The sequence below is a fragment of the Rhea americana genome, unplaced genomic scaffold, assembly GCF_003343005.1.
Source record: "Rhea americana isolate MKP2758 unplaced genomic scaffold, rheAme1 scaffold_122, whole genome shotgun sequence".
Classification (NCBI taxonomy): Eukaryota; Metazoa; Chordata; class Aves; order Rheiformes; family Rheidae; genus Rhea; species Rhea americana.
Window position 1 is genome coordinate 2,388,225 of NW_028185284.1, and position 27,367 is coordinate 2,415,591.

Sequence of the window (27,367 nt, forward strand, 5' to 3'; positions counted from 1 at the left end):
CGGACCGCGCCGCCATGGCCGCCGCCGCCTCCATCTTCGCCGCCGTCCCGCGCGCCCCGCCCGTCGCCGTCTTCAAGCTCACGGCGGACTTCCGGGAGGACGGCGACGCGCGGAAGGTCAACCTGGGCGTGGGCGGTGAGTCCGCCGCCGCCGCCCGGGGCCGGGCCTGCCGGTGGCTGACGGCCGGGGCCGCGCGCCGCGGGTCCTGCGTGCCCGTGGCCGCGGGGTCACCGGCGCCGCTCTGGCGGCGGCCGGCAGGGCGGGCGGGCACGTGAGGCGGCGGCGGCCGGGTGCAGCTGCCCGCCCGCGGCGGCTTCCGAGGAGGCCAAGGTCATCGGGGCGGCGGGTGCGAGCCTTGGCGAGCCTCGGGACGGGCGCCTCCCGCGCCGCCGGTTGGCCCCTGGAGGCAGCCCGGGCGTCCCTCCGGACGGTCAGCGAGCCCGCAGGCAGCGGGGATGTGAGAGACACCGCTGTGCCTTTCCTTGCAGCCTACCGCACCGACGAGGGGCAGCCATGGGTCCTCCCGGTGGTGAGGAAAGTGGAGCAGATGATTGCCAAGGACACCAGCTTGAACCACGAGTACCTGCCCATCCTCGGCCTGCCCGAGTTCCGGGCCAATGCCTCCCGGATTGCGCTGGGTGACGACAGCCCTGCCATCAAGGAGAACCGGGTAGGTGGCRCGTAGGGAGGCAGCGGGGGCTTGTCTCTGCAGGAGAGCCATCTAGGTCTGTGGGATGTCTCTGTAGCAGACAACAGAGAAGAGAATGTGTGTGTGCGTGAAATAAAGGTATTTAGGAAGGATTTATGGATTTTTTCTGACAAGGTGTTATGCTGGTTATAGCTTACTTCATGAATCCATATATACAAAGCTGTTTGTGCAAGTAATCACAAGTTTTTTGGAAAGGCAGAACTTGAGCTGCGGATGGAATTTGTTTTCCTCTGCTTTTAGTGGTTGCCCTGCAGGAAACCAAAGTCCAAGAATAGAGCRCCTTCCCAGTGATAAACAACTCTGGTACTAGCTGGGGATATGCTTTGTGTCAAAAAAATAATAAACAGCTGAAGTCTGTTTACAATTTTGGAAGTTGTCAGGGCAGGTCTGAGGTCAAAGGAGACTAAAGGCCACTAAGATGAGATGCTCTCTCTTTCAGATTGGCAGTGTGCAGGCCCTGGGTGGGACAGGTGCTCTGCGTATTGGAGCGGAGTTTCTGAGGCGATGGTACAATGGAAACAACAACACGGCAACCCCTGTCTACGTCTCCTCTCCATCGTGGGGTGAGTGCTGTTGTGAGTACAGTCTGCTCCTTGCAGAAGGTCCTGTAGGTCAATGGCAGAAGTATAGACAGCAGAGTTCTTCACAGTACAGGTGCTTAGGCAGTGGGAGCAGGCCTTTCTCATGTGGATGAAGAAAATTACTCTGTCACAATTGTTGGTGACATTCAGGGAGGTACTGAGACTGGAGAAAGTGGCTTACTGGAGGTAGGAGCTGCTTTTCTGAACTGTGATTTCTTTCCTCAGAGAACCACAACTCTGTGTTTGTGGATGCTGGCTTTAAAGATATTAGAACTTACCATTACTGGGATGCTGCTAAGAGGGGGCTGGATCTCCATGGTCTGCTGGATGACATGGAGGTGAGTAAAACTGGTGTGGAATAGGCTGAGAGAGGTCCTGTGCTGTCAGCAGCTAGCTGCACTCTTGCATGATGTGCCTGAAACAGGATCTCTGCTAAAGAGATTGCTGGTGCCCACAGCAGATGGAAGCCTTTATTCTGCTCTGGGTGCTAAGAAATGTTRGTCCTTATGACTAAGACCTGCTCTTTTCTCAGAAAGCCCCAGAATTCTCCATCTTCATCCTCCATGCCTGTGCACACAACCCAACAGGCACTGACCCAACTCCAGATGAGTGGAAGCAGATTGCTGCTGTTATGAAGGTATGGGCTGCTGGTGGGGCTGAAGCAGTGCTGAGAGGACAGGTAGCTCTTAAACCAGCTGGAGCACTTGCATCCAAAATTCTAGGAAATGGCATGAGATGTGGTAGGAGCTGGAAGAGTTGCACTGGGCAGGTGTTGAAGGGAGAAGCTCACAGTATGTTGGATGTTTGTGCTGCAAGGATAGAGCGCTCAGAAGACAGAGGCATCCCAGTTCTGATCAGGCTTCCGAGTTCTTGCTTTCAAACTGAGACGTGGGCAGCAATGAGTTTTCTCATGCTGGAAAGACTCTCTGGGGTACCTGCTTTTACRGGTACTGGGTAATAGGATGTGAAATAGCACATCTCTTGTACCCCTTTTGGGCTTCTCTAGAAGAGGGAGGAGGCAGCTGTAGCAATGATTTCTCGTGCATTTGACCTTTTCTTGACCACGTTAGTTTTCTATTCCTTTGCTCTAGTAGAAGGAARATGGCCCAGTTTGGTCTTACTGGGCCACATGCCATGCAATTCACCTAGAAGCTTAATGTTTTTTCCTTCCTATGGGGACGTGGAGGGAGTAAAGAGGTCATGGGGAAGGGGCTTCMCTCTAACACTGTTCCTCCTTGCAGCGCCGGTTCCTGTTTCCATTCTTCGACTCGGCGTATCAAGGTTTTGCCTCTGGCAGCCTGGACAAGGATGCCTGGGCTGTGCGATACTTTGTCTCCGAGGGCTTTGAGCTCTTCTGTGCACAGTCGTTTTCCAAGAACTTTGGGCTCTACAGTGAGTGTCCGTCAGCAAGCTGGTCGGGCAGCATCATACCTAGATGGATGGGGCTGGCATGCTGGGGAGAAGGGAGTGCTCTGCTTTAAAGTGATGTGAGGGGCCAATGGCTCATATGTCTTGATTTATTCACAGATGAGCGTGTGGGGAATCTGACTGTGGTGGGGAAGGACGCAGACAATGTGCAGCGTGTGCTTTCCCAGATGGAGAAGATTGTGCGCACCACTTGGTCCAACCCTCCCTCCCAAGGAGCGCGCATTGTGGCAACKACTCTTACTTCCCCACAGCTCTTTGCCGAGTGGTAAGCGTTGCCAGGGCCGGTGGGAGAGGGGAAGCTGCCTCTGAGAGTCAGGCTTGGCTGGAGAGCTCCAATGCAGACGCGTTGTCCTTACTCTGCTTACTGCAGGAAGGACAATGTGAAGACTATGGCAGATCGGGTCTTGCTGATGCGTTCAGAGCTCCGATCTCGTCTGGAGTCCCTTGGGACCCCAGGCACCTGGAACCACATCACAGAGCAGATCGGCATGTTTAGTTTCACAGGGCTTAACCGTAAGTATCGAGTTGTCTGGCGCTGCCTTGGGAGAGGAAGGGAGGACTGGGTGGGGAAGGTTGTGCTGGGAGAGAAATGGGCTGAAATCTAGGCTGGTATCTCTGGGGACCTTACTGGGGTCCTGGTATTCCTACTGCAGTTAGCTGGAAAATGTTTTAAGCTCAAGGCTTGTTGAGCTTCTGCCTGGTCCTCTTCATCGCTGCCACTGTGGGTATGCAGGGACAAAGCATCAGACTGCATTTCAGAGGCTAACACTGGAAATTTTCTCCTTGTTGTGAAAGATTCCAGCAGCCTTGACTGGTTCTTTGGGCTTTTCTGAGCTGTGGGGTCACAAGTCTGACCTTGAAATTCAATTGCTTTCTCAGCTAAACAGGTGGAGTACATGATCAAGGAGAAACACATCTACCTGATGGCTAGTGGGCGCATCAACATGTGTGGCCTGACTACCAAGAACCTGGACTATGTGGCTAAGTCCATTCATGAAGCAGTCACAAAGATCCAGTGAAGCATGTGAACAACCAAACTTACATGAAGTCACCAAAGCTGTAGTGTGTAGTCCATGTCTTTCCCTGCTCATGGCTTGCCTTGTCCACACCTTTTCAGGTTTAATAAAGATGGGAGCAGCAGCTCAATCAGGGATAATCATTTTTTGGCCTTTCTGAAAGACCCCCTGCAATATGGCAGGGCAATTTCCCCAGGAGGTGAGGGCAGCATGAGCCTTCTTGGCTGTCATATGACTGACAGCAGCCTGGTCTTTGGGCACCTAGAACTGCATCTGTAGCACATCCAAATCAACCCCATTTAACCGATCGCTTTAGTCTGGTCCTGCACCAGTGCAATATGTTATGGAATAATGGCCCAAGTAGTTGGGCTCTCACCAGGTCTGTGGACTGGTGTCACTTGATAGTATTTTGATGGAGGTGAAGCCAGTTCTGACTTCCCCCACCTAGTTCTGAGCCTTACGTGAGCAAACATTTGTAATTGTAACTGCTTCTTGGTGTTGCTGACAGAAAATTAAAACTCCATCTCTGAACTCTAGCCCTGCTTCTTGTGATGTCTGCCCAATGCTGGTGTTGTCTTGTGGCCTGGTGCTGGCAGGCTACTGCCTGAGGAAAGGCCTGTGTTGTAGAGCTGTACCATTTACTACCATGAGGCCCAGAACTGAGACTGACTTCTCTTTTCTCTTCCTTGCTGCTGCAGATTGTGGTGGCTTCTTCTAGGGCTCAGGCTAAAGCCCTGGCATCCTGGCTTGTCTGCTGGCTCTTACCCAATYTGTGTTTCAAGGTTTTCCCTTTCTCCCTTGCTGTATTGTGTCTCTGACAATCACAGCTGTCATTAACGGGGCACAGTTCTGTCAGGAGAACATAGTTTAGAGCTTCCTGTAACTCTGCCTAAAGAAGTTGACCAGTTCCTCCCTCCTGCTGTCTAGCCTGCTCTTTCTGTTGTTCTCTGGATGGTCACATTACCCAGGCATCTGGCCATCTTCTCCCTGGCTCAGAGCTYCTGGCCTCCTGCTGATCTGTTGGAAAGCAGATCTTTCCTGTTCTCCCGTTTCGTCAGGGCTCCTTTGTACTCTGTCTAGGTTTAGTGGGTTCTGCCAGCAACAGTCTGAGTTTCTAGCACTGAAAAAAGAGTTGAGACCATCTGGTCCTGCTTTCTGCACTCAGAGTTTGCAGGTCTACTTGGGAGCTGATACTGCCATCCTGATACAGCAGCCTCCTGCCGAGATGAGGAAAGGGGAACAGTCCCTTTCCTTGGGTCATCTAGGGACAATTACTGCTACCTTGGTAGTTTGGTTGTGCTACAGCTTAGACTGCAAAGGGGAAAAAGGTACCTTGTTCACTTGCTGTGCTTTCAGGGGGTGTCTTGTTYGCCTGCAGTGTCTGAAATGGAGCAGGTATCTTGTGTCTTTCAGRAAACTGCCTATCCTCTAGTATTCCTTCCCTTGTCAGTACAAGTGAATGGACTCATGTTTAATTCATGCACCATGATGTGTSTCTGTCCCTTCCAAATTAGTGGGATGGAGGCAGCCTTCCCTTTGTGCAGACRGAGGTGGTGGGAGGGTTTGTCTTCCTCTTGCTGTCTGTCCACAGTTAAAATGATGGGACAGTAGTTGAAGAATGACTTTTAGGGGTGGTCTCAGGTGAAGGAGTTAAAGGAACCAACTTACGTCATTTTGGACATTGGCTGCACTCTGTCCTTACAGATCTCCAGGAGTGGAGCTGGCCCACCTGCCTTGTGATCTTTACTGTGCTTTGGTAGCCTTACCATGCTTGTTTTTCCTAATGAGTGACCTAAATTTCTCCTTTGCTGTGGGGTAAGCTCATTACCAGTTATCCCGTTTACCATGGCAACAGAGAACAGATTATTCTCTTCCTCTTTGCAACAGCTTTTTCTTTKAAAGTATTTGAAAACTTCCTCTCTCCCCTTCACATCCTTCACCAGTTAAGATTAAATGACCCTCTTTCCTTCAGCCTTCTTGGGTAGGTTGTTTTCTAGCCCTTGCTTTCCTCTGGCCTCCATTCAACTGCTTTGTGCTTCCTTAGAAAGGCAGTGCCCAGACAGGGATACAGTTGTTCCAACTGAAGTTTTATCAGCATTGGTGAACCATAAGCTTTCCATTGTTATCTGTCGGGCTGTAGTCCAGCATGTGTATCCCAGTATTGTGTTTGCAATGGTGTGATAATATGAATTCCTGTTCTCCTTCCCCAGTCCTYGTCTGCAGTTCTTGTCTTAAGCCTCTAAAGTGCTGAGAGCTTTAGTGGAGCACCATTGAAGGAAAGCTTGCTACCCCTTTGCCCAGGAATTCAGTTTTGGAGTAGGGTGAGCTCACTGACCTGGGCCTCCCTGGCTCACTTTGACTATGCTAGCCCTAAAACAGAGGGGGCTGGGGGCAGGGCTAAGGGCCTGGGCCCCTTTACACCCTCAGCAAAGGTGTGCGAAGGCCTTTGTGGTACTGCTGTGCCTTCTCTGCCCTGAGACAACYGTAGTGAGGAGAGTGGGTTGCAGGGCTGCATACCTGTGCAGTCAGGAGTGGAAATGGACTGCACCCTAAGTAAACATGCTACTTCAGCGCAGTGAGTGTGTTGCTTTCGGGGAGCCCTCCAGCACCCTCCCCCAGCAGTCCATATGTATGCTTAGAGCCAGGTTGGAGATGAAGTGTGTCTGAGTACTGCAGCCAGAGGCCATCTCCTTGCATTGCTGTTGCATCCTCTAGCTCCTCTTGGAGCTGGGTATGTGGAGAAGCAGCTACTGCTCTGGGGCATCCGTGATTATTCCAGGCATCTGCTTGGCCCCAGGTACGAGAGGTAAGTTTAACCTGGGGGGAGATGTTAACATCTTCCCATGTAGCTATTGACACAGACAGGACATCACTCAGCAAGAACTCACTTTTAATGTTAATATCCCCGTTGCATTCAGCCTCTGCAAAAAAACTACTGACTGGTCTGTACCAACTTGAAGGCTCAGCATGAGCCTCCCTCGCACAGGTAGCCATGTGCAGAGAGGAGGATGGTTAAATGCAGAATGGAGTGGCCCTTCCCAGAAAGGGAAGGGAACACTCAGTGGGGCATTAGGCTCCCTTCCCTGTGGCTTGCAGGCGTTTGGGAGCACTGAGCTGTGTTGATGGTCAGTATGCACAAGGTGCTGTGACTGTGCATGTCACTAGGCACAGCACATATGTCTACTGGGGCCCTGAGCTGCACGTGGCACCCCTGAACAGCAGGTGCTCCTTATGGTGGAGACCACGTCCGTGCAGCACCCAGCACTGCAGGGCTCCAGGCCTCRCTGGGATGGGGATGGTAAATGATGCTAAGGGCAGTTCTGGGTTGGGTCGCCCCTCCCTGCTCTGCCAGCAGAGACACTGTGTCAGACACTTCTCCATCTCTTCCTTGAGACCAGATGCTACCAGGGAGCAGCTGGGCAAGGCCCTGACTCCGACTAGCTGGTCCAGGCTGCCCGGGCTGGTTCAGCCCCTTCCCGGGGGCATATCTTTTCTCTCCTGGGGATGGGGCTCTGCACAAGTCCTGCAAGGAGGGGCGGCATTGGCGGGCAGGCGGGCAGCAAGCAAGTGCAGACCTGCTGCTGTTGAACATGAGACTCATGGCAGGAGACCCCCATGCTGCAGACCTGGAAGACACAAGCACAACCCGGTGCAGGTGGATCCCTGACCTGCTGGCCAGAGCCTGTTCTCCCTGGCCATCTACTGCCCAAACTTGTAGTGCATTTCCTAGCYGAACTGTGGGATATTGGTGCAGATATGCACATATTCATATCTGTGGAAATATAGATCAATGTTCCACTTGCTCTTCTACCCCTAAATCCTAGCCAAAAGATGGTTRGATTCCATTACTTCATCCCTTTGACCCTGCTCCAGCCCCCAGCTGTATGTATGCCTGCATAGGACTGCTCTTGCTGACCCAACCTGGGTCTCTCTGGAGCCCTCCAAGCCACATGCTTTGGCTTTTCAACTTGAAAGACAGAAACTCAACCTTGCGCTATTAACAAGTGAGCAACTTCCCATTTGCTGGAGGAGGGATGCTTCACCAACGGGTACAGTCCTACCTCCAACCTGCGTGGGCCTCCAGCACTGTGCTCCAGCCGCATTACCACTCAGGTGATTAATGGGGCAAGATTGGAGCTCTCCTCTGGTATCTGTTCGCCCTCTGGTGACTGCCGCTGCTTGCGCCCACCTGCAGCAGTAAGTGAGGGTAAGGTGGGGGTACTGAGACAAGGCATGCACAGGGATGGACTAGAACAAGTCTGTGGGCCTTATCTCCCCAAGCTAACCCCAGGTGCAGTCCTACCTGTTGCTGCCAGGGAAGGGACCACTGGGGACTCGGGCTGTCCCTCTTGCTCCAAGTTAGCCCCATGCAGGTGGTCCCCAAGATGGGGCTGTGGTGGGGGCAGAAGGGTACTGGGCTGGGGCAGAGATGAATGTAGCTGCTGAGGCAATGGGCACAGACAAGGAGAGTGCTCGCTCTCTGGGGCCCATTACTCACTCAGCGATCTCAGCAGCCTCCTGCCCAGGGTCTCCTCGGAGCTGCTTGGAGATGAGCTGGCCCCAGCCTCTCGGCCTGGGGACTCCACGTCCAGGGCAGTGCTGCAGCACTCACTGTCTGCAAAAGCCCACATGGCTGCAGCGGTCCAGGGCAGCGCCCTGGGGCACCGCAGCTCTTGCTGCCTGTGCTCTCTGCCCCCTCGGTCTCACCCCCCAGCCCGGGACTCACTCTGCTGCTTGCTGTTTTCCTCGTTGTCAGCCAGCTCCTCCTGGATGAAGGGGATCCCCTCCATGCGCAAGAACACGGACTCGCTGGGGCTGTGCAGCCCATCAGCCCGGCCACCTGCAGGGACACAGTGCAGGTGGGCTGCAGGGCAGGGAGGTCAGTGTGCCTTGGGGCAGGCCCCGCGGGGCGCACGCCACGGTGACAGGGCTCCARGGCAAGGGATGTCCATGTTTGCATGTGGACAGGGCATTACGCAGCTGCACGCTTGCAGGCACGTGCATGCACAYGACAGAGCATACGTGTGCACGCAGGCGTCAGTGCGCCCTGGGCCACGTGTGATCCTGTATCGGTGGTGAGGTGCCCTCGTGCCGGCGGGTGGCAGCACGGCCTCTCTGGGTGACCTGCCGCCTTGGCGCACGGAGCGGGGAAGGGGTGCCTTTGGGAGGCCACGGGGTGACTCACACGTGATGCTGTTCCTCTCGTTCAGGAGGGCAGCGGTGTCCTCTTTGGGCGTCTGGGGGGTTCCCCGAGCTGTCGAGGCCTTGGTCGAATCCCTGTCGTTGAAGGCCTCCATGTCCGGGGACTGGGGCGAGCTGTCCATGCGGCTGGCTGCCAGCGCGTTCTGGTACTGCTGCCGGGTGATCTGGGCACGCATACACACACGCACGCACACGCTCGTGCGGCTCAGCGCCGCGCCGCGGCCCCGCGCCGCCCCTCCCGGGGCTCGCTGGGACCAAACGCCGGGAGGGTCAGAGCGTGAGCCCCCCACCACACGACGTGGACCCACACATTCCYACGTGGAGACCCGCAGCTCTGCTGCTCGGGAGCCTTCGGGGGCTCTGCAAGTTGCCCCCCATAAAGATGATGTTTTTCTCCAGCTCTGTAACTACATCTGACCTGAACAGCCCCAGGCCTCAGCCCATCTCCCCTGCCCGCGGTGCTGGCTACGCACAGCCCGGTGCAGCTGGGGGTCCCCTGGGCACGGTCCAGCAGCGCTTGCAAAGGGCTCCCAGCACGCAGTGTGCCAGTGCCRCTGGGCACCCGTGGGCTCCCGCGGCCGAGCAGGGCGCAGAGGGTGCCTGGTGCTGCGGGACGGAGCCGGTACCTTGACAAACTGCACGTCGCAGAGGATGTGCACGGAGTAGTCGGGGGTGTAGATGTTGTTGCTGCTGCTGTAGAGCTGGGTGGTGCTGCCTCCGTAGTCGTTGTGCTCCCGGTTYGGGGACTCGGAGCGGTTCAGCCCGCTGCACCGGGACGGGGACCTGTTTACTGAGGGGAGGCAAATGAAAAAGAGAGAGGAAAAGGCGCGCTCGTATTCGTGGTGCGGGCCGCCGGAGCGGGAGCCAGGGTAGCGGTCGCCCTCGGCAGCTGTGCCGTGCCGGGGCCGGGGCCGCGCTCGCRGGGCCGGCAGCGCAGCTGCGGAGACGCCGCGGGGCTCGCCCCCGGCACGGGGCGTCCCGCTGCGGAGGGCTTTTCCCCGGTGCCCCGGGCTGCTGCAGCTCTGCTCCGTGCCAGCCTGGCGCAGATCGAAGCRCCGGCACCGGAAAGGTGTCCGACGTGCCGGCGGTGAGGGCCGCTGTCTGCCTGTCAGGCTGACTGACAGCTCTCGTGGCCGCCCGCGGATCTGGGCTAACACAGACCGTCCGGGCGGCCTGGGTTTGGCGCAAACTGCCCCGGCTGCCCCGGCAAGCCCGCGGGCGTTTACGTRACCCGTCTCGAGGGCAGACTCGTATTTACCCCCGTTGCTACACAGGAGGAGCAGAGGCGGCGATGGGAGGCCGGCTGTCAGTCACGGTGACCGACTGCCTCCGGCCCGCAGTGCGACGGGTGTTGCGCGGTCARCGGGTTGCTCGGGAACAAAGGCAGCCTGTTCCTCGCCCGGGTGACGTCAGCCGCCGGCTGACTCGGCTGCTAAAACGCCCTTCGGTTACCCGGATTTCCAGAACGCAAGCGAAGCAGGGCAGAGCGCGTGCGGAGCCGCGGGTGATCGTGCACGGAGGCAGCGTTAAGCGCAGGAAATTAAACTTAGAGAAACTGAAACATAGCTWATAGCCACGCATCTACTGCGAACCAAAGAAAGCCCGACCCGCCGACGGCTCACCGTCGTCCCCATCCCCTCCTGCCGAGCGTTTGCGGGGCACCGGGGAGGCTGCGGCGGGGAGCCGCAGCGGGTGAGGGCGGTGACTCGCGCCTGCAGACACGTCCCACCACCCAGGGCCCCCGTGGCCCGGGGCCGCGGCGTGGGGCGCCGCGGGTGCCCCTCTCCCCGCGGGCAGCGGTGTCCGTGCGCAGGCGGTCGTGAAGAGCCCGCTGGGGGCCCGCGTGTGCGCCGGGTGCTCCCGCGCGCCGGCACGCGYGCTTCCCGAAATCATGCACCTTTACCTGGGGAGCCGGCCAGGGAGTCCCCTCTGCTGAAGGCGAAGGTGCGGGACACTGAGACAGGCACTACGGAGAGAGGGCGGGGAAGGCAAGGGAATGGGGGTGAGGAAGGGGGGCAGAGCAAGAAGAAAGAGAAGGAGACTGAAGCAGGCAGGAGAGGAGCCAGGGCTGCGGCTGACAGTGGTGGGAGCCCGGCCCCAGCGGCGCAGCCACCAGCAGGCACTCCCCACTTCCCCCGGGAAACGGGGCAAAGCCGCCGTGCTTTGGGGGTCCAGGACCCTCCTCCGTGCACAGGCGAATGGCAGAGCAGCCGCAGCCTCGCGGGGGAAGGAGCGCGGCAGCACCAAGACCTTTGCGCCGACTTGCCTGCAGCTCCCCACAAAGCCCGTGGGCTCCACGCGCTCGGTGTGGCGCTGAGCACAGCAAGGGCCGGAGCCGCACGCGGCACACCGGGACCCTGTGCCCGGGGCTGCTGGATGTTCCCTTTCCACGGTTTATTTCCCCAGTTCACAGCAGCGGTGATAATTTCTAGGCCAGTCCCTTCCTCGCGACCCTGGCTAGGAGACTGCGGGGCRACTGCGGTGCCCCCAGGGACCCGCGATGGGGATTCGGGGCTCTTGGCAACACCAACCAGGGCAGTGTGGAGCGACCGACATGCAGCGTAAGCAGTGCCCTCGCTACCATCTCGAGACCTGATCTTTGCTCAYGCCGTCAGCTTCGCTCCCTTTGAAACTGCAAGGAGACCCGGGACCCTGGCTCCAGCCGTGCTCCCCTCCTGGCTCCCGGCTCCCCTGCCACTGGTGCGCTGCCCTCTCCCTCCGGATATGCTGCCTGCAGCGAGGCTGCAAGGCTGCAGTGCTAGGAACCATCTGGATTGTCTGTGGGGTTTGTGATTAATGTTTTTTAATTGCTTTGGAGATAATCCCCCCCCCCAAAAAAAAAATCACCCTACAGCCCCGTCCTTCCACTCCCAGTGCTCTTCCCCTAGTAACTCCTCTGCTGCGTCCTCCCTTGGAATGAAACTTTCTGCAAATAAAAGTCCAAGCAAAAGCACCAGCATAAAGTGCAGCCCAGAACAGCCTTGTCCAGCTGGGAGCAAAGGACAGCGATAACCACTCCTGCTTGCCTCCCTGACCTTCCTTGACCGTGCTCTTTTGCACCTAGCTCCATCCTGCGGGYTGTCAGCGCAGTGACCTGACTGCCAGGTCTCTATTGCTTCACCCTTGCCTCTAGCACCCAATACCAAACATTGCCTGGCCACCAAAAAGTTACATAGCAATGGTTAATGAATAACAAATTAAGTGCTCAAGGGTTAATGTCTGAATTCTCCACTGTGACATGCTACTCACACTCATTTCTGCAGGGCTTTGCTTCAAGAAGAAAGGAGGAGCGCCAACCCGACAAGGTAAATGCCCTGTGGACCTCTGCCTCTCACCCTGCCTCCTTGCTGTTCAGAGGTGCGACACCACACAAGCAACACACACATGTCCTGCGACAGGCAAAGGTGGCTGGATGGGAGAAAACATCTTGTGACACAACATCATGCTTGAACACATGGAGAAAAGAAGCCCCGGGCCTCTGCCAGCAGCCTGCACAGCGGCAACACGAGCGGCCGGTGGCCCGGCAGGTGGCACTGCAAACACGCGTGACGGAGCGAGCATGGCATGGACCGCGGCTGGTTTCCCGTGAGGACAGTCAGCCTCATCGTGGGGCCTGGAAATCACTGCCCTACTCCCCACCCCGTTGCCTGCCGGCAGCGTTTGCAACCCAAACACGAAGTGTCAGCCTTGCGGCCAGGCACCTGCGTGACCCTCTTCCGTGGCCCTTGGGACAGTCCTGAGACTGCGCTGGGGCAATGGGCCATGCAGCAACGTCCCAGGGGAAACCAGCTTTCCTCTGCCCAAACTGAGCGTGCTGCAGATACGCTGGGGAGCAAAGACGCTCACCAAGGAGGTTTAACCTATCAGTACTGACCTTTTTAATGAAAGCAAAGCAAGCAGCAAGAAATACGTGAACTCTACAACTGCACACTGACGATGACCCACAGGAGTGACAGTCCCCTGCCCCAAGGGACACTACTCTCCCTGCTCTGCCARTGATGTCCCTCCCTATACCTCCCATCAGGTTGAATTTGGTAGCTTCTTTTTTTGATTGCGCACTCAGAATGGCTCCCTGCAGAGCATCCTTGGCTTGCCATCAGCACTGCAGATCCAACTGCAATGCCTGGGACTGCAATAAGAGATGTGCAGAGTCAAGGGTAGGCAGCACTTCTGTRTGCTCCCAAGTCACCAGAGACAAAAAATTTATAGAGGTAATCAGCAAATAATGTGAGGAGGCTTGCATTTATCCCTCATCAGAGCTCTGTTAATCACTGCAAGCAGGAGATCTGTTCATTAACTCATTAGCTGTGCAGGCTCCCCCAAGAGCCCAGGTGAATGTGGGRCCCATGTTCAACTCAGGCTCCAACCTTCAGACCGTAAACAGGTCAAGAAGCATTAAGCCAAGATCTAAATATGCCGTACAAGAAGTTGCAGGATTTACTGCCACCTTCTTCCTCCTGCCAGGAGGATTGGCTTTGCAGGCTCCACCCTGCACTTGGGCAGTCCCATGTAGTCGCATGGGTGCTGGGCTCAACCTGCCAGGATCCAGGGCATGGCTGAGACCTCACCRCAAGTCTGCAGGGACTTTGCTGCATCAGACACTTCTTTCTCCACTGAGCTTTCTCAAGGAGGTGTCCTTGGAGCAGAACTAGAGCTGCTCTTTGTGGGGGTGACACTCCCTCCCTCCTCCAGCCAGCCAGTGCTGTAGAAAGAGAGGTGTTAGGGCCCCAGCTTGCCCCTAAATACTTACRTAGGAAGGAGGATCCAGCCAGGCTGCTCACTTTTCGCACATCATTATCTGAAATCACAGTTGAAGGTTGCATGAGTTGCAGGGTGCTGTTCACACTGGTAAGATGTTCTTGGGACATGGGAGGAGTGTGCCAGCCCCTCTGTGGTGCCCCATCAGTCCCCACAGCCCATGACATGTGGTGACCAGCCATACCCGCCCAACTTGAAGGGCTCCTGCGTGCCTCTGGCCACTGCAGAAGGGGCATCCTGCCCCACGCCATGCCCAGGCCCTTCTCCCAGCACTAGCCAGCTTTGTCTCTCTGAAGGCAGCAGAAGTAGAAGCAAGGCTTGGTGAAGCTCATCCCCAGCCCAGTAAAGCCTGCACCCTGCTGTGGTCAGGCTGCYCCCCGCCTGCCTTCCTGTCCTCACACCCAGCCCACCAGCGTGGCCCCCTTACCTGAAGAGATGACAGCCATGATGGCTGGGACACCGTAGTAGGTGAATGCCCCATTCTCAAAACGCAGCCCTTCTTTGCCAACCTCTACCTCTACTTTCCCCTAGAAGGAGGAGGGAAACCTGCTCAGACTGGCAGCCCCCTGGTCCTGTCCAGCCWGTACATACAGGGCTGCAGGGACCCTTTCTGCAACCACAGCAGATGTTCAGTTACCACCACCACCCTTTATGAGATGATGGGAGCTTCTGCTTGCTTTGTAAACCCATGGGTTGGCCATCATCCAGAGTCCCAACTGAGGGCAGAGTTGGGAAGGTGCAAAGCACAGGTAGAGCTGGGAAGCAGACAGTCTGGGACCTGTGATGGTGGGGAAYGTAGCTGGGGTTACTGAGGGAGCCCTGGAGGGCTGAAGTTTAGGGATGAGGACAAGGTGCTACCAACCCACACAGTTAAGCTACCACAGAGCAAGGATGGGAGCTCATAAGGAGGTAGCCCTCATCCAGTTCAGCCCAGAAGGCAGCTCTGCCTTTGTAACCCAGAGGAGTCTCCCCTGAGCCAGCTGGCCTGGTTTTGTGGCCACGTGTAGTCTTAGAGAGCTGGTCAACACCAGCCTCCACCTGGGGCCACCTCCCCTCTGCAGAACCAGCCAAGACCAATGCAGAAAGATGAGATTCACTGCACAGCACTAACTGCACAGCTCAGGGTGCCTGGCCCCTCTGCTCCATGCTGGGCCAGCCCACGCCCCTGCGCACCTGCAGGATGAGAACGAAGTAGTCAACAGGGCGGTTGCGCTGGAAGAGGTAATGCTCCAAGGCCTTCTTGTTCTTCCGGTCATACTTGAGCTCCTGGATGACGTTGGGATGTTTCAGGAGCCGCAGCAGGATCTTCTCAGAGAGGTAGGGTGACTTGAAAGGCTCAACTTCTAGAAATGTGGCAACATACACTAACTCAGCATGGCCAGGGRCTCTAGCCCGGCAGCGAGGCACCCGCAGCTCTAACAGCCCAGGTGCTGGGACCTCTGCCTTGCTGCAGAGAAAGGGAAGCTTGGCAGGACAGGTTCCTGTTTGGAACAGCCTCCTGGGCTGCACAGCTCCCTTCTCCATAGCCCAGAGGGCAACCCAAATGCAGAYCCGTGCTGGCTGAGCAGAGATAGGCCCAGGGTGTGAAATGCCCGCTGGAAGGAGAGCCCCAAACCAGGGACAGTCCAGGGCTGCTGCAGGGAAGAGCAGGGCCCCARACATTCACTGTTTCAGATCATGGGGTATTTACTCCTTCAAGGCAGGGGTACCTGTTGCCATAAACCGATGTGTAGCCAGCAGGAGCTGCGGGGAGATCTTCACCTTCATMTCACTGTCTGAGAGTCTGAAGATGGAGAAGTCCTGGGGCTTGCGCCCCCGGTGGGGCACCCGCTCCTTCTTCCGGTTGTCTGCTATGGGACAGAGAGCAGCAGAGGTTATAAAGCCATTGCCTCGGCAGGACCTGGCAACACCCATGTACACATGCAGAAGGAGGCACATCATGCTGCACCCTAGGGCGAGGCTGGGGAGATGGCAGGAGCTGAAGCAGTAGGATGTACAAAATACACCATGCATTGCACAGCTGCGGTAGCAGCTTCCTGAGGAGGGAGCAGGATGGCTATAYGTGCTGCTCAAGAACACAGTCCTGGGTTGCTCCAGCTGGATGCATCACCAGGATTGGAAAGACCCTTGGGAACCACCTATGGGCGCACCATTCCCAACATATGTCCCTGGGTAAGGCTCTCCCCAGCCACTGGCTGCTGATGCTGGTGCTTCTCTATTTTGAGCATTCAAGGCTCCCAAACACCTGACCAGCATCTCTTCTCCATCATTCCTGTCATTCCCACCACGACCATGAATTGCTCTGGGGAAGGACCATGATTCACCCCAGCCTGTTTCCTACCCACATGTCTGCCTCTCTGTCCGGGCTCCCACCCTGGGTCCTGCACCAGCAGTAGCTGCTCTGGGACACTAACTGTACAGATCCGTCTCATCCAGGATCTCAGATTTGATGATCTCCTCAATGACATCCTCCAAGGTGACAATACCCATCACCTCGTAGAACGGGTCTCCTTCCCCTTCGTTGTTCACCCGCTGCACAATGGCCAGGTGAGACTTCCCTGTGGRGAGAGAGTAGAACAGCAGTGAAACCCCCACTACCAGTGGAGGAGTCTCTGGTAGCAWCTTGCCCTATCTTGAGACTGTGGGTTGGCAGGTAGCCAGGGCTGCAGCCTGGAGCTGTGACAGCCAGGCATCATATTGCACATGTGGCATAGAGGCCAGCCTTCCAGGCCCTCAAGATGGAGAACGGCCAGAGCCCTCTCCCAGGAGGCAGGGTGTCCTCCGATCCCAGGGAAAGCCCACCACCAGAGACAGCGACTCATGGCCCCCCRTGCACTGAGCCCCACACTAGGGCTTGGTAGAAGCCATGGAGAAACCTCAGAAGGCATCAGTGTTGTCCRTAACCACCCCAGCCACATTGCTAACCCAAAGAGAAGTGTCAAACACCCAGCCCAGCCAAACAGGTCTGCTACAGCTCAGGCTGGCTCCAAGGAGGTATCACAGSAATTTGTCTGGCTCTTTTGGGGATCTGCTCGCTTTCTTTATCAAGGCAATCTGCTGCAAGTCACTCCAGGCCCATTCAGCCTCTTGTGCAGGGCTGAAGTCTTCTGAAGGTACAAACGCATTATACCAGCTGTTTCTTGCTTACCCTATGCTTCAGCAGCCCAAGACAATGGTAACAGAGGAAAGAAAGTGTCCTCCATGCAGAAAYGTGACCGTGTCCTTGGGCTCCACTAGTTTCCTCATCCTCCTGGTGTTTTCTCATTCTGTTGTTATCTTTCCTATCAGCTTGCCACTTCCTTCCCCCACGTCTTTCTATCGATCACTGTCCGGATTGACTCTAAAGCTTTTTTTAAAATACAAGCAAAGACTCCAGTTCCTTGGAATGGCAGCWGTTTTTAATGCAGAAACGCACATCTGCTCAGATTCTGCAGACCTCTTTGGTGAACTATCTGGATGCAGTGGCTGAACACTTCAGATGATCAGCTAGCACCTGAGTGCCTTCTCCAAATCCTGCTACCGACACCACCTCATCTCTGCTACCTTAAACAGASTGGGACCTTCCTGGGATCTGCTAGTGACTTCTGCTCAGAAGTCACAGTGTTTCTCAATCACAGCTTTGACTTCCTCATTTGCCCCCAGTAAGCTGGCAGCTGTGCTGATGTGTTCTCAGGCTTCTTGCTTTCGGCATACTTTAAACATCACTGTTTGCTTTTGTCTGTCCAGCTCTCTGGAAGCTGTTTTGACTTGCTCAGCTTCTCCCTTCCATTACCATGTGCTCTAAGTAATGTTCCTACTCAGCAGCTTGACTATAACCCAATYCCCAAACCTTGAACAACTCCTGGGTTTCTAGCTCCAGTGCCTTCTTGGACCTGCCAATTAACAGCACTGATTTACTTACAGATTTTTTGGCTCCTGTTCTTGCTCAAGGGTGCACACAAATGTGAACCTCTASTTTTGCTTAAAATACAAGAAAATTTTGTCTCTCATGAACACCACATTCAACAATTTTCCCTTGCTGTGCTTGCCCTCCATTTTCCTGGAGTCTCTCTTTGCAACATCTCTGTGCATGCAATGTGCTGCTCCTGCACAACTCTAACTGGACTGTGGGCTCTGGGACCCACAGACTTCCTCGCGGAGACCTAAAGAGAGCTTAAATCACTCTATTTTCCCAACAGACCTAGAGTCGAGAGACCTAGACAGATCCTTGAGCAGCAATGGTCACCTGGAAGGGGAACATTTCCTTTGCATAAACCAGGACAGCGACTTGTCCGTGGAGACAGGATACGCTCACCTGCGCAGCTCGGCCTCTGCCACAGCTCTGTCCTCAGTTACCTGTGTATGCCCCTGCCCTCGTCCCCTTGTGCAGGCAATAGCCTCCCCTAGGCTTGGCCCTGGGCTTGCTCTCACTCAGCTGCCTCTAGATCTCCTAGCATGTCTATGACAAACTTGCCTAATATTACGGGATACGAAAACTATCTAAGTATAGAAATGCAGTATGGGTGGGCTCCTGCCTGCTCCACAGCTTCCTTCTCACCTGCTGGTGACTTCTGGGCTGTCCCCTCTCCAGGATAGGGGCTGGCACATCCAGGGCAGCCACACAGTCCTGCAAAACACGTCCTTCTGGGGAACATGTGACCTTCAAATAACCCTGCCCTGGATCCGAGACTASCAAATGATACTTTTCAGACAAAAATCAGCACTATACATTTCTCACAGAAAAGCTTGGGCATTTTCCACAGTATAAATTCCCTCCTCCTCATACCAAGCTTTTATTGCAAGATTTCAGAGAGCAGCTCACTGCCTCCCACGCCTACAGAATTAGAAACAAGAACATAACATTGCAGAAAGTAGCACTGTTGTTCTTTCTATAAAGCTGGAGCTACACTTTAAAATCAAATCAATAGCATCAGGGCACTGAAAATTTAGTAATTTATTTGGGCAAGGGCTATTTCACTCTTTTCGTATAGCAGTTTGTGCATACTGCCTTGTTCAGTGTGTAATAAAGCAATGCGACTTGAGCCTTAAAAAGAAAAAAGAAGCAGAGTTGGCTGCAACACAGCAGCAACAGCTACGTTTCATCTTAGCAAAGTCCAACTTTCAAAAATGTCTTCTTTGCCAAAACCCACTCCCAAACACTGGGGCCATCTGGTCTCCTACAAGTCCTCGGGTGAGCAAGGAGAAGGGAGAAGTTATTTCTTTTGGCCAAAAGCTCACTGTTAATGACATTTACATGCAACCCAAAACCACCAAACCCTTACAAAAAGCTTAGGTGCTACTTAAAGGCAGTCAGAGAGTAATGGAGGCAATTCTTTTTTTGGCCAAACACCTACATTGACACTGTAAATTACTCTAGAGCAGTCACAGAGAAATGTGATTCCAGCTCCATGTTCACATAGCAGCAAATCAGATTATTTAGAAACAACCGAGCACCATTACTCTGGGAGGAGACCCACAGTTTCATTGCACTGGGGGCAGAGCCAGGAGGGCTGTTAGAGTGCTCAAGAGTTCTTTATTTTCACAGAAAATAAACACTTGTAGCCATACTATAAACCTCCAGGTTTAGGTTTCCAGACTAACACTCACATTAGAAATGGAGCTGGTACCCAGTAATGGAAAATCATTGCAACTAACAGCTCTTCCTGGCCCACAAAGCAAAAGCCCATTCCCAGCCAGCTGACACCCATAACACCAAAACTCCACGTAAGCTGCTCCTAGCCAGAGAGCAAACACCCTCACAAAGCTGGGTGCGAATTACTGCTGCTCCTAGAGCAGTCTCCCTGGGAAAGGGCTGGCATGCCCTCATTTCCCACCTGAAATGCATGAGATCATTCTCAAGGTCCTGCCTCCATACCTGGCTGGGTCCTTCATCTCCTCTCATCATGTGAAGCTTGTTCTTCTCTAGACTTCTGTAACAGACCTTTTAAATTTGGCAGAGAGCCAGGGGGAGGCTGGTAGGTCTCCTGTCTGGTGGGGCTGATGCTTGCTACCTCAAAGGCTGGTGGTACTGCTGAGCTCAGGCATATTCCTCTGGACCCTGGGAGCTGCTATGCTCACACAGAGAAAAAGCAGCAGCTTTCTGGAGAAGGTATGAGGGCACAAGCTGTTTTAGGCAGTTTAGGAGGTGCAATTAATGTCCAGGGAGAGGTGGTTCAGGAGCAGACATGGGGACCTTGGGGGAGTGGTGTTCTCTTCTCCAGCCGCTATCCTGTGGTTCTGCTTTGGTGGGAGTATGACTGAGAGGTATAAATCACTTAAACAAAAACCCCAACTTGATATAAAACAGGTTTGAAATCTGTAAAAGTGATTCCAAAACTGTGTTATTATAACTGTTCCCTGATAGTTCAAATGAAATGAATTATAAGAGCTAGTTGTTTCACTGCTAGCAAACTGTCTTATGTGAGTTTTACAGGGATATTACAGACACAAAAAAAGCACAGTGAAACATTGAGAATCAAAGCCTTGGTTTGGCAAATGCTAGAAGAAATGGGCAATTAACTTTACTTGTGTGAATAGCTCCACTGGCCTCAACAGGACTGCTCATGCACAGGAAACCCATAGGTGATTAAGTGTCTGCTCAGTATGGGCTATGACTGCACTAAATTCTTTATGGGCAACATGAAATCTGCTCTTTTCAAACAACAGCTTCAGTGAAAAGTTAATGCCTCAAAATGCTAAATTATAGAGCTAATATAAACAGCTGAAGGAGCTCCTTGTGGAAGGAGAAGGTACCTGAATAACTAGCTAAAGCTTTTATGCCCATTTTTAGGAGCCTTGCTTTTCATAGTACCTGAATGACCTTGGGCTTATAGAGCAACCTCAAAGCATCCTCCCCAATGGGAGAAAAGAGCCTGAACACATGAAAACGCCTTTAGCTGTGGTGGAAAAAATGCTGCTGGTGGCAGAAATAGCCTAGACTACTTCCTTATCRTTTTTGTATGTTGGTGCTCTGCCAGAGAAATGTTAAAGATGCTTTAGCCCTGTCTCTTGTTCCACAAGATGGAGTATCCTGAGTATGAAATTTCTTTTCACGAGTTTTACTGTGAAATCTAAAATTGTTATTGAAACACTAAAGGTACAGGCACAAGCCATGAACAATTTACAACTACAAAATGGAAAGCAAGAAAGAGTAATTGTAAGTAAGGCTGATTGGTGAAACAATCGTGATGCAACTCAAATCTATTTTCAGTATGCTTCTAACCAGACCTTTTCTCTGGGCCAGGGCAACAGCCAGCGCCTCTGTGCCTCCTTGCAGACTCACATCTGAAGCTAACTAGGGAATGTGACTTGAGAATTTATTGAATTGGAAATGCATGTGAGGCTGCGCTCCTGCATTACTGCAATGCTGCACCAAATGCGAAACCACACGCTTGGCAAGTCACAGCTAGAGGCAGTGCACATCCACACCTGAACACCAGGGAAATAACCAGGAGGGCTGCGAGGGCACATCACCCTGCAGGAAATCAGAGCGACGTGAGGGGAAAAAGTTGTGAATACTAATCAAATCTATCCTAGATCTTCCACACAGATGAGAACTCCCCAAGAGGGAGAGGACCTCTGGGGGAAAAGGTCCTCCTTGCTCAGCTCTGCGGAGCTGTGTCCAACACATCTCCTGAGCAGACCCATGGCAGTGCTTGGTGAGGCAGGGTGCAGTGGCACAGGAGTCACATAATAAGACTTAGCACAGTTTTCCAGTAGAAATCAGAATAACACTTGAGGTTGACTTGCAGAGTGAGTCACTGACACCATCTTTTGTGTACCAGCACCTCACCCACTCTGGGTGTCAGTCACTACCCAGTGCATGTGCAGGAGATACTCCTTCACTAGCAAACTGATTTCTCAGCTCATGCAGCTAGCTGCAGAGGTCATGGCTTCAACTCAAGATGGTGGCTATCACACCTGCAGAAATCCCCTTAAGCATGGTTTGAAGTTCAAGCCACGCTTCATGCTTGCAGTGACCGCAGGCTCAGGGGAGGGTCAGTAAGAAAAGCAGCTAAATTAGTATAGGCACCAATTCCTAAGTCTAATACAGGCTGTGAAGTATTTTCAAAAGCAAAGGCAGACTCTAGGGCAGAACTGACCTCCACAGGGCAGGCTATTTTATCCACCAAGTTAGGAAGTTGCCTTGGGAGAATTTATTTTCAGTAGCTTTTAAAAGATGCCAAACCACTGAGGAATACCTGAGCAGCTGGCCTGCTACAGGAAGATGAACGCAAGAGCAAATTTGCAGTGTTTCTCCAAGAGAGGAAGGTTGCTTGCTAAAGGACACCAACTCCCTGCCACAGGAAAGTAGTCAACAAAATCCATAAATGACCTGAGCAATGAGAAAGGACTGTGAGTCCCCAAAGGTGCCTACAGACCAAGATGAACCTCTTGGAAAAGCTCAACACATGAGATTATGCCCCAGGAGCGAAGCTGCAGCATGCACTGCTTTGGCTATCTGCTGCAGATGCAGGAAAAACAGGCTGTATCACCCACTGCATTTCATGCTGAAAGAATGCATAAACCTTTCTTCCTATTCCTGTTCTCCTAAGATGAAGCTGATCTTACTGGGATCTCACCTGGCTCTCTACATTGCTTTAGTTTGCTAAATATGGTGCAGTTATGTCTCTGGTGTATTAGGTAATTCCTGCAGTAATTCTGACCCCAGAAAAAAGCCAGGCACTCCAAGAAGCACCTGTGAAGGAATTTTCTCCGAATCTTTTTATGCCTTTGGTTCGACAGTTCTAGCTTCTTTCAGGCTGTAGGTGGCAAAGTTACCCTACTGGTGTGTAGTTTCTTATTGCTCATGAAGAGAGAACACAAATTTTGTGTAAACTCCTCCTCTTAGCACTTCTATGTAAATGCTACGCAGCTATGTACACCTTTTATTACGAGCTGGTCCAGCTTGCCTGAAGAGGTGGCAAACTGTGTGCCTCTTCCTCACTATTCTTGAGTTTGCTCCATTGGCCTTTGAGGAGGTTATGTCAAAACCTTCCTCTGGCACAAGCATTGCCTGCCTTCAGCCCAAACYGCCTCGCACTGCTGCGGTGTCATTTTGTCACGCAGCTTCAGCAGCTGCCCTGCTCTTCTGGGCTGTGCCTCCAAGTCCAAGCTATTCCTCCAGCAGATCGGCCTTTCCCTCCACTGCTGCTCGCAGCCTTCTCCGGGCTGTCATTGCACAGTGGGCATTTCCCAGTTTCCCCTCAATGCCCCCAGTTTAACTGTCTTTCTCCAGGAAGAAATGCCRTAAGAGAAGGCAACAGCCAGCAGCAGGCTTGCAAAGGGTGGGTGTGGACGGCTTGACCACTTCTCCTTGGCCTTGATGAGGTTGGGGCTGTGTTTTGTCAACCAAGAGCTCGCAGCTGCCCATGGTAGTTGTAACTACACCAGGCCATGAGCTTCCCTGGCACTACYGAAATTTACACTAGTATTTTTTATGTAATTTAAATGTTTTGAGCAATGTGAGACCACAGATTCCAGCCATGCCTTGGGGGAAATGCCCAAGGGAATTCCTGCRGGCACACAGAAGCATAGATCCATTTGCCTCAAAATGCTGCACAGGGCCCTGTTGGGAGAGAGGAGTCTCAGCTTACGTACGTATTAAACCTATTCAGACAAACATCAGTGCATCTTAATGGCACTGAGCTCAAACAAGCCTAGAAACTAATGAAGGAAAACTTCACTTCAAAATCTGCTATAAAAGACAAGTGAGAGGAAAAAAAAAAAGTTGATACATTCAGAGTCGGGATAATGTGCTAAGAGAAACGGAATACATCAGGTAAACAAGGATAATACTGTAAGATGATATCACTGTGTAGGAGGAGAGACAGAAAAGGGAACGTGTTAATGGTAGTGTGAGCAAGAGTCATAGAAAACACTGTATTTAAGCATACTCTTGACATTTTCAGCAAGAAAAAAAMCCCCAAATGTTTGTGTACTACTGCAGAGAGCTTAGGCAGTAAAATTGAAAATTACTTATATATTACGCAAAAAAAAAAAATAGGCATAGCAGATGTGGCAAAACATTAATCATTACCGAAACAAATCTTGAAGTGTACACTGCTGCTCAGAAAAGAAGGATATAAAAGTGACGAGTATTTTACATAAACACTGCAATAACCTAAAGAAATAAAAGATATGAAAACCCGTTTAAATCAAAATCTTGGGAGAAGGAAGAGAAGGCAAGCAAGGTAGCTCTAGAGGTTTGCCAGGGACCTAAGGACTCAGAGGTAGTTAGCAATCGCTGTCATTACTGGAGACTTTAATTTCCTAGAAAGAGACTGGGCCTTGTAATCAGTGGGAGCATTTGCTGTCCTGCAGGCACCTTGGATGTGCTAAGTGATGAATGCCTTCATTAAACAGACACCGAACCAACGAGCAATGAGGCTACTCCTGTATCAGCAGAGATGTCATGGAAGACTTGGCCGTGGAAAGAAACCCTGATTTCTTCAAACAAGATATTTCAGCGTAATTGAAATGGACACAGAAACGGAGACAGTGACAAAGATTCTTAATTACAAATGGGAAATCTTTATTTTAGATATTAAATAGTCAAGCAAAGTGGGCTGAAAGAGCAATGGATGGGACTGCAAAGGCAGCTTGGAGGGAATGCCTGTCGCAGTGCAGAAGCCAGCATGGGAACCTTTGTTTGGAACTGGAAAAAGGGAATTCAGGAGGGGTTCAGGAGAGGACTGGGGGATCTACGGGGCCATCTACAAATACAGGGTACTGGGACTGGACAGAGGGCCTATGAGTGGGAGAGAGATGAATCAGAAGAGAATAGTAACACTTGGGGATAAGAAAATTTGGCTGAAAAGATGGTATTACTGAACACTGAGCAGAGTTAGATAACAAGACAAAAGATATTTTTAGCTACATAAATTATCAATCACAAGGAGAAAAGGGGTGAGAACAGAAAGTCATTTTAGGTACAGCCCTACATAGGGGTCGTACCAAAGCACCCAAGGAGGCCACAATGGGAAACAGATGTAAGGGAGGAAGAGCCCGAAGCAAAATCCCAAGAGTTTAGTGGAGCCAAGCTGAAGAAGGCTGGAAAAATCTTCATCTGAGACAAGGACTAATACAGGAAACATCAGGGCAGGTAGCAAGYCTTGCTAATGCACCTGTCAGCTGAGGGAATGACACAATGAAGAAAATGCAGTATCTCTGTTTATGCAGGGAAAAGAGGAGCGAGGAGAGCGAGCAAAACACATGAGCTAAGCAACCACAAGCCCATTTATACAGGTCTACTGATCTATTGATCTACAGGTCTAGGATTCCAAGCTAGAGAATGAATTTGGAAGCAGAAGCAGCTGAATACATCATAGTAAATGGGACAAAATGCAGGGGAAGCTGACCAAGGGATGACATGCCAAACTCATGTTATATTTTTGATAATGCCTGACTTTCTAGACAAGTGAGAGGTAGTAGAGATAAGTGACCTTCATTAACACTGTAGTATTGTGTAGGAAATTACAGTCAAAAATGAACTGCAAGGCACAAGAAGTTAGGAAGGGGAGACATAGGAGGTGCAGGCAGGAGTGGGAGTAGGAGGAAAATTACTACAGAACTCATCGAGGTTGAGCTGAGAGAACAATCTTAATGCTTTTGCTAACAGCCTTGTTACTTAAAAACACAAGAATTTGCCAGTTCGCACAAAGCTGGGAGTCACCAGTCATGCTAAGAGGCAAAGAGGTTAGGTTAGATGTTTTGTGCCAAGCAGGGTTCCTCTACCTGTGGCCCCAGGAGGTGGTGAGGACACAGCTGTGCATCTCTGGAGAGGATGCTGTCCTGTATGTACCTCATCGTCATTTGTCACTTGTCCAGTACAGAGGAAACCGCTTCCTCATCCCCTGGCCCTATAAACTAGCAATCAGATGATTCACAGAGAGGCTTTCTCTGTGCCTGGGAAGGACTCAGCTGGCCTTTCTCACATGATCAGCTCTGCTTGCTGCAGAGAGTCCACAGGCAGCGAAGGAGCCTCTGTGTTATCCTCCTCTGTCATTACATAATGCAAGATGCTGCTGCTGCAGCTATTTCTTACAGATTTGGTTATGACAGTGTGATGTACTGGATAACACGCAACAATATGCTTCACAATTCCCAGCGGGGAAAAAACAAATACAGTGTATTCTCAAGGTACGGTTAATGAAATAAGGTTCTCAGCCTCTCTGGTGCTGCTGGCTGCTGCTGCACTGCAAACACTGCAGGAGCTGCAAAGAAAAGTGCAGCTCTTTCCAAGGATTTAGGCATTTCTCCTTCCTTTAAATCACTTGCACACAAACACTTTACGGGTCTGCGTCTCACCCCGCCTCACACTGACCTGAAAACGCAACAGCTAAGGCACGRGATGCAACCTCCTGCTGCGAACGCTCCCGCCCCCGCCGCAGCACATAACAGTACAGTGGGCACCTCTCTCAGGGGCAGGCTGTGGGGCAGGCCTGCCCCACATGAGCCTGCACACCAGCCCCACAACGGCCGTGAGCCCTGAGGGACAGGCCCAGCCGCAACCTCTGGGGCCGAAGGCTCAACAGTGTCACAGGCGCTACCGGTACCACAGACCCTGGACCCCCCCGGGGGCTGTCTCAGTGACACCAGCAATGCGGCCACACCAGCGCATGCAGGTGGGCCCAGACCCCCAGTGTCCCCGGGACCTGCGGGGGGCCACACGGGGTGGGCAGTGGAGGGGGGCTGCCCGTGGGGAGTGCGGGGGGAGCCCGGGGGTGGCGGCCCGGTGGCCTCACCCTTCTTGAACTCCTCGAGCAGCGTGTCGAGGCGCGTGTCGTTGAAGACACAGTGGAGCGGGCGGCGGTAGAAGCGAGTGACGGTCTGCAGGGGCGTGCAGTCATCGGGGTCCACGAAGGCCAGGTCCTTGACGAACAGCAGGTCCACGATGTTGTCGCGCCGGTCGCCCTCGTAGACAGGGATGCGGGTGTAGCCGGAGCGCAGGATCTCGGAGACGGTGGCGAAGTCCAGCACGGCGTCGGCACGCAACATGAAGCAGTCGGCCAGCGGCGTGAGCACGTCCTCCACCACCTTGGTGCGCAGCTCCAGCGCGCCCTGCACCATGGCCAGCTCCTCCCGCACCAGGTCGCCGTGGGGTCCAGCGGCGCGCAGCGTCTCCAGCAGCCGCTCGCGCGTGGAGAAGGCGCTGAGCTCCTGCCGCAGCGCCCAGTCCAGCAGCCGGCTCAGCGGGTAGCACAGCGGGAAGGCGGCCAGCATCAGCAGCCGGGTGAGGCAGAGCGTGCGCGACGCGATGGCCAGCCCGTGCCGCGAGCACACCGAGTAGGGCAGCACCTCGCCCCCGAGGAAGACGGCGGCGGCGCAGAGCAGCACCGGCAGCCAGGGCGCTCCCCGCGGGGCCCCGGCCGCCGCCGCGCCGCCGGGCAGCGAGGCGCAGAGCCAGCCGGCCAGCGCCGCGTTGGCCCCCGCCTGCCCCAGCAGCAGCGTGCACAGCAGGTAGGTGCCGCCGCCGCCGCGCACCGCCTGCACCCGCCGCGCCTGCTCCCGCTCCGCGGCCGAGCCGCTGTTGCGCAGGACGCGCAGCTCCAGCGGGTCCAGCGAGAGCAGCGAGAGGCGCAGCCCGCTGAAGAGCGCCGAGAGCCCCAGCAGCAGCAGGGCGCCCAGCGCCCGCAGCCAGCCCGCCTCGGGCAGCGGCAGCAGCCAGGCGCCCAGCGCCGGCGCGGCCGGCC

The 27,367-nt window shown here is 53.6% G+C and overlaps 2 protein-coding genes across 2 annotated transcripts; one reads left to right on the forward strand and one right to left on the reverse strand.

The window, feature by feature from the left end:
• Nucleotides 1–6: 6 nt before the first annotated feature.
• GOT1 (glutamic-oxaloacetic transaminase 1) lies at nt 7–4,270 on the forward strand. Its single transcript, XM_085325752.1, has 9 exons — nt 7–135; nt 489–670; nt 1,149–1,272; nt 1,516–1,628; nt 1,823–1,927; nt 2,532–2,682; nt 2,818–2,983; nt 3,089–3,231; nt 3,598–4,270. Exons 1-9 carry the CDS (start codon nt 15–17, stop codon nt 3,735–3,737), a joined length of 1,245 nt encoding a protein of 414 aa, XP_085181878.1. The 5' UTR covers nt 7–14; the 3' UTR covers nt 3,738–4,270.
• A 2,347-nt stretch (nt 4,271–6,617) lies between these two features.
• CNNM1 (cyclin and CBS domain divalent metal cation transport mediator 1) lies at nt 6,618–27,365 on the reverse strand (the record flags this gene model as incomplete). Its single annotated transcript, XM_085325603.1, has 13 exons — nt 6,618–7,360; nt 7,796–7,923; nt 8,233–8,349; nt 8,461–8,574; nt 8,920–9,100; nt 9,563–9,726; nt 10,840–10,902; nt 13,687–13,734; nt 14,122–14,221; nt 14,868–15,037; nt 15,404–15,544; nt 16,109–16,252; nt 26,420–27,365. Coding segments are annotated over 12 exons (2,268 nt in total), but the record flags the coding sequence as incomplete, so codon positions are not given.
• Between the last annotated feature and the right edge of the window lie 2 nt (nt 27,366–27,367).